Source organism: Rousettus aegyptiacus, unplaced genomic scaffold (assembly GCF_014176215.1).
Source record: "Rousettus aegyptiacus isolate mRouAeg1 unplaced genomic scaffold, mRouAeg1.p scaffold_m13_p_2, whole genome shotgun sequence".
NCBI classification, from domain to species: Eukaryota; Metazoa; Chordata; class Mammalia; order Chiroptera; family Pteropodidae; genus Rousettus; species Rousettus aegyptiacus.
Window position 1 is genome coordinate 125617211 of NW_023416295.1, and position 6139 is coordinate 125623349.

At 57.5% G+C, this 6139-nt stretch overlaps 1 protein-coding gene across 3 annotated transcripts; it reads right to left on the reverse strand.

Moving 5' to 3' along the window:
• Positions 1-7: 7 nt before the first annotated feature.
• NAB2 (NGFI-A binding protein 2) lies at positions 8-6139 on the reverse strand. 3 transcript variants are annotated; one of them, XM_016128406.2, is made up of 7 exons: positions 5802-6139; positions 3485-4358; positions 2928-3061; positions 2536-2587; positions 2309-2441; positions 1898-2095; positions 8-906 (listed from the first exon to the last, which is right to left on the reverse strand). In XM_016128406.2, the coding sequence occupies exons 1-7, from the start codon at positions 5882-5884 to the stop codon at positions 797-799; spliced, it is 1584 nt and encodes a 527-aa protein (XP_015983892.2). In that variant the 5' UTR covers positions 5885-6139; the 3' UTR covers positions 8-796. The 3 variants fall into 3 exon arrangements, with proteins under 3 accessions (XP_015983892.2, XP_036091704.1, XP_036091705.1); XM_036235811.1 differs by lacking the exon at positions 5802-6139 and adding an exon at positions 4732-5679; XM_036235812.1 differs by lacking the exon at positions 1898-2095 and having other exon boundaries at positions 5802-6138.

Sequence of the window (6139 nt, forward strand, 5' to 3'; positions counted from 1 at the left end):
TCATAGATCCTAAGCCATAAAATAAATTTTATTCCAAAATAACAAAATAAATAATCTACTGTACACAATCTGAAAAGAAAGACGCTCTAACTGCTCGAACAGGTGCTGCGGTCTAGCCCCCAGCTGAGGGAAATGCTGAGGGAGACACTGAGTCCAACCCAGGTCTCCTGTGGGGACCAATGAAGGGGACCAATGAAGGGGACCCCATATCCACCCCCCTCCAGAGAGGGCAGTACAGGAAGAACAGAACTGCTGAGGACTTAGGGGAAAGATGGGGATGGGCGGGTAAACTGCAGCACTTGTTAAATTAAAGAAACAAACTAGAAGCACAAAAATGGGGGAACAGAGGAGATGAGGAATAGGTCCAGTGTTCCCAGGCCCCCAGTTCTGGGGGGAAACACTTCCATATTCAGCTGCTGGACCCTCCCAGGGAAGTCCCCCTTTCCCCCATGTCCAAACTGAATCCAACTTCTCACACTACTGGTTCAAATTAGAGAGAATGGGAGTGGTGTTGTATAAGGGAGGGGAGAACCCCAGATGCCCTGGAGGCAGTCCTTGCCCCTGTGCTCTGGGCAAGGGTGAAGGGCAGCACGCACCCTCCTTGTGTCCTCTTGCCAGGCCCTTGCTCGTTATTGCTTAAAGCCCCATAGTCCTACGTCCATGGAGCAGGTGGGGAGGCAGGAGAAGGGCAGCGGAACTATCCAGGGTTGTGACTAGATGCCAGGGATCGAGATTATAGGTGATCTGTGGGAGCCAGAAGTCCGGGGACCTGGGTCTGAAGACACCAGTCCACCCCTCACTGCCGACTGGCCTCAGCCTCCACTTTCACACTGCTCCTGCGACCTTCCACCAGAGCTGGATGGGTTCCTGGGGCAGGGCATCTGTCCAGTAGTCCTTCCTCGAACTCTGTAGGGAGAAGTGGTAGGTTAGGAGGCTGGGGGCATGATGCTGCAGAGAGAGGTGGTTGAGAACAGAGGCAGGGGTAGAGAAGGCGGCAAAGATGAGCTTGATTTACTGCGTTACTGACTCTTGCCCACTGCGTATATTTGGAGGGGGCTCCATATCCAAGTGTATGTACCCCCTCCTCTTTCTGGCTGTGTGTAGCTAGCTCTCTGTCTCTGTATGTGTCTCTCTCTGTCTCTCCCGCCTCCACTCTGCTGGAATTTCTGGTTCTGTCAGGAGCTGTGGGGGCGACTTGGCTCTGACCTCTCCCCCTCCCCCCATTCCAGGCTCTGCCACCCCCACTCATCTCTGGCCCCCTCCCAGGCCCCACCCACCAAACAATGCCCCCCAAGTTTCTTAGAAGCCAAGTCAGGGGGAACACAGGAAGCCAGCCTCCCAGCTCCTCCCCCAAGAGCCCCCCTTCCAGTCCCCGCCCCCACTTCCCACCCACGCACAGTTTAAAAATACCAAGCCAGGGTTGGTGGCTTTGTCTGCTGCGTCACTCTCAGCCCAGCCGCTGCCTAGCCCTCTGCTGGCCTACTCCCCCTTTCCTCATCCATACACAAAGTACCCCTCTTTGGGTTCCTCCACTTCCAGGCTAGGCAGCCCCACCCCAACTCTTCCTGCTCTGCTCTCCTGCATTAGTAGAAGTTCTCTTCAAGCTTCCCTCCCTGGTGACCCTCCTCCTGCTCTCTCCTTCATCCCCTATTCTCTGTCTTCCTACTCACCCCAGCGCACCCTTCACGGATTTCTATTAAGGTCAGACCCTCCCCCATAGAGCAGTCCGGCGAGGTCCTCCTCTTCTCAACCCAAGTCCTGGTTAGCAGGGGCCCCACCATCCTACTGTCCTGCTGACTACATCCCTCCTCCTCTCACCTGGCCCCAAGACACCAAAATTGCTACACAGGGCCTGGGTGGTAGGGGTGCTTAGGGACAGCACTGCTGGCTGCCTCACCTGCAAGAGGCGGCTTTGCAGGCACACAGGGGCTGAGGCGGCCCACGCGGTCTCGGTCATGGGAGACGAGGCGGGCTAGCCGCAGCCCCTCATCCATCAGTGTCTGCTGCAGGATATGGCGGCTCCACAGCCCATGGGCTGGCAATGCCAGAGGCAGGTCAGCAGGGGGCGGCGTCAGCCTTGGGCATGACCCCACAGCTGTGGGCATGGGCACTGGTCAGGTAAGGGACTACAGTCAACAGAACCCCCACCCTCAACCACACAGCCAGACTCATAGGTCCAGGCCTTTATACTCCCAACCAGCCAGGTCTCCCAACCCTGTTCCAGGCAGTTTGCCTCCTGGCTCCCTCCTCCCATGCCTTCCAACCACTCCACCCCCCACAGGAGGGAAGTGTTTTGATGTACACTCACCCTGCAAATGTCCATCTAGACTCTCGCCGGACAGGCTGGCGCTGTCTTCTTCCAGGCTGGGGCGGTATGGGGGTGCATAGGACTCGGGGCCTGGAGGAGGCTGCTGGATTTCAGAATGACTTTGCTCTCCAACCTGTAAATACCCCAAATGAGGAAATGAGGACCTAGCAAGGGAGGGGACTAGGGAAGGCTGCCCTAACCCCCTACATGCACCCTGGAAAACCCACCTCCTGTTTCAGCTTCTTCAGTGGGGGGCCTCCCAATTCTTCAGGGTGGAGCCTGCAAAGATAGAGAAAAATGAGAATGAGACTGAGGAAGAACATATTATAGAGAGGGTACATAATCTGGTATGCATTATTTCAAGACCCTAGAAAGAAGCTAGCTGAGCAAGACTCAAGCACTATTGTTGGCGGGGCGTGGGGGGGCAGGGAGTGGTGTCAGAGAACATCTGAGATGGATGGGAGAAGGGACCAGACCCCAGAAAAGTGAATTTCCCAAAAGGCAGGACATGCAGATGGGTGGGAAGCAGGCCTGGAGGCACCTGAACTGGAGATTAGCACATGACCCAGCTCGTTGGCAAGATTCTAATCTAAGAAGAACCTGGAAAAGGAAGTCTCACCTGGATCCCTTCAAGGAGGACAGGTAGGTGCTCTCTCGAGCTACCTGGCGTGACAAGGAGAAGAGCTCTACTCTTCGCAGTAAGAGCGTGTTGTCCCTCATGCAGAACTGAGCAGCAGCCTCATTGATGGTCAGCTGTGGAGAGGACCGCCAGAGCAGTCAGAATCCTAACTCCCTACTGCCTTCCCCAGACCTCCTCACAACTTTTCACCATCAGACAAATGAGGCCCACCCATCAGATGCTTGTTTGGGTTTTGACACTATGTAGGAGCTTTCTGAGGGAGGAAGACAGAAGTCAGCACCCACAGCTTCCTAGGAATGCTTGAGGGCTCCTCCACTCCTGTGGAGTCCTGAGCGGCATGGAGCTGGATAGGTGAGCTCTCTGCTGCCTCCTCAGTTGAAGACGGAAGCACCATAGTAGTTAGGTTTGGGGTAAGGGGATAGGGCTGGGGTTCTAGTCAAGGAGTAATGAAATAGACTTGGGGAGTGTGAAGACTCACAGGTGAGTAGCTTGAGGCCTGGGAACCAAGAGCAATCCTGGGAGGGTAGGGTCCTCACCTCATGCAGGCTGAGCTGCTTGCCCTCTCGCCGCTTAGAGTCAAAGCGGCCATAGATGATGCTGTATTTGCGGATCTCCTCCTCCTTCTGGCTGTCATTATCATCCATCTCAAAGATGTGCCCCACACTCCGTGCCAGCTTCTTGTTCAGCTTCAGCAGAGACGTAACCTCCCCAGCATCCCCTCTCGGGAAGCTCCTGAAGATCCTTTCCACACTCTCCACTACCATGCGTACCATTTCTGGCTCCAGTCTATCTGGACTACCCCCAGCCCCAGTTGCTGTCAAACTCCCAGCCCCATTCCCCTCAGGGACTCCACCCCCTGTAGGTGGGGAGAAGGGAGGTGAGCCAGCCTCCTCTTCTCCTCCTGCCCCAACATCAGATTCTGGAGTGCTCCGACCTGGCCAAATTCGGGCGTCCCCTGCCCCAGGTCCCCCAGGCAGTGGTGACAGTTTTTCTCCAAGTTCGAGGGGGCTCTTGGGGCTAAAACTGCGAGCACTGCCTGCCTTTTCCCCTGGGCTGCCATGCCCATTGCTCATGCTCCCTTTCCGGGTGCCTGCAGTCTCAGAGATCTTGAAGAGTGGAATGCTGGAGACGGGCACCGCAGGCACTGGCTGGCTGAAGAGCCCTGGATTGGTGGCCCACTCTCTCAGGGCCTTCTGTAGGCGTCGGACATGGAGGGGCTTGGTGGCCATGCCCACGAGTGCCATGATCTCCAAGAACTCCTCCTCACCCGCCTCGCACAGTTGCTGCACATCATCCCCTCCCTGCTGGATGAAGGTCTCGTAGTAGGAAAGAAGATTGGCGCGCTGCAGGACTCGGTACAGCTGCAGCTCCCCCAATGTCCGAGGCAGTGCCATGGCTCGGGTACTAGGCCTGAGAAGGAGGCGCACCAGAGAAAGAGAGGGGCAATCAGTGCAAGTCCGCCTCCTGGGTACCAACCCACACTCAATTGTCTTCTTCCTGCCTGCTTTTCTTCTTTTTCTTTTGAGTGCTCTCTGTTCAGTGCCCAGGCCCCAGGCAGACTATGAAAATCAGGCACTGCTCAGAGGCACAAATATGCCAGTGCCATCTCAGACTCAAAAGAAGTACCCAACCAAAGCCAGCCCAGTACGTGCATTAAGTAGCTCTTCGCACTCATACTCAGCTTTTATCTTTCTGGCATGAGACAAGGAGACCTTGAGCACTGAGACTAGCCAGCACCTCCCAAATGGCTAGACCTCCCTATGCTCCAAAACAAGGGTCTTACCTTCCATTCTAAACATCAGCAGACTTGCCATTACTCAAGGTGACATCTCACACAGAGGTGAATTTAGAGCCCCTGTCCTTCCCATAGTAGACATCTGAGACCACTGCAGGCCAGCTTCACTTTCTGATGGCGTCCTCCCCGTGTGGCTGAGAGGGAGGGGTGTGGCCCCTTCCCTGCTTTTTCCCACTCTGCGAGTCTGGTGGACCCCTGTTCCTCTAAGTTACCCACAGCTTTTCCCAGGGGTTAGGCATTCTTAGCACACTCTTCCTCTTCCTCCCAGGACTTGCCCTCCCCTCCAGTGCCCCCAGTTGGCTCCTCTCCCAGCAGTGACCTTCCCCACCTACTAGGTAGGCAGGCCGGTCCCTTCAATTCAGTGGGGAGGGGAGGAGTGCCTCAATTGTTCTGCTCTGGGCCTGTTCTGCCCACACACACTCCTACCGTGGTAGCGTCTGTGGGCGAAAACTGCCGGGGGGGCTCCCGCCTACCTCTCCCTCATTTTCCACCCACATCTCAAGTGGAGTCGGGGAGCGGCTCAAGGCCTCTTGAAGGAAGGGCTGCACGCCGAAACTCCCCTCCCCACTTTGTAAATAAAGGCACAGAAATGGGTAAAAACGCCTAAGGCAAACCCCTGCTTCTCCAGACTCGCTGATGCTCTCTTGGCTGAAAGGCACCGGCTTCTCCCAGATCCCGGTCCCCATGCGCTCCGTGCCAACGACAGACTGAGCCAGCCGAGCGGCCCTCCCCCGGCACTGTTGCCAGCTAGAGCTCCAGGGCTTCCCCTGGCGCTTGGGGGCTCCCACATTCTTTGAGAGGGCTCACATGCTAGGTCATGCCCACAGAGTAAACGGAAGATAGAGAATCAGGTAGTATTCTTTTATATCCAGGTTCCTCAGATCGCTGCCTGCTCCCAGGGCCCCGTAATTTGAACTCACTCCGTTTTCCATCAGTCTCCACCCCCCACCCCCGTACCGCTTCCCCTCGTCCTCTCGGCGACCTCCGCCCTCCGGACCCCTTTCCCGAGTCCAGCTCCACCCATCTCCACTCCCCGCCGCTTCCCTTTGCCCACTAACTTGGGTTTGGACTGCGGGGTCCGGCGGCCGCAGTCCCCTCCGCCCGGCGGCTGGTCGGCTGTGGGGGAGGGCGCTCTGTGCATGGACGGCCGGAGACCACCGGGGCTGCCCCTTTCCGTGCCCGGCGTGCGGCGCCTGGTGCGCGCTGCGCTCTTCCCGGCGTGCGAGGCCGTGTCCGCCGCTGTCCGGGCTCCGTCCCTCCCTCCACGTCTCCTCTCTCCGAGCCTCCGCGACTCTGTCTGTGCCTCTGCCCCCCCCACTCCCCGGCTGCGCTTGCCGCCTCTCCGCGCCTCCACCCCCACAGGACGCACGGGGAGCGGGGCCCCGCGCGGCGCTGG

What these genes read in the sequence shown, in the direction of transcription:
- NAB2 (XM_016128406.2), bottom strand. Translation starts at nt 5,884, where the DNA reads ATGCACAGAGCGCCCTCCCCCACAGCCGACCAGCCGCCGGGCGGAGGG. An exon ending in ACCCCGCAGTCCAAACCCAA is followed by an intron (nt 4,359 to 5,801) that starts GTTAGTGGGCAA and finishes CCTCCTTCTCAG; the next exon opens with GCCTAGTACCCGAGCCATGG. An exon ending in AGCAGCTCAGCCTGCATGAG is followed by an intron (nt 3,062 to 3,484) that starts GTGAGGACCCTA and finishes TCCTCTCCACAG; the next exon opens with CTGACCATCAATGAGGCTGC.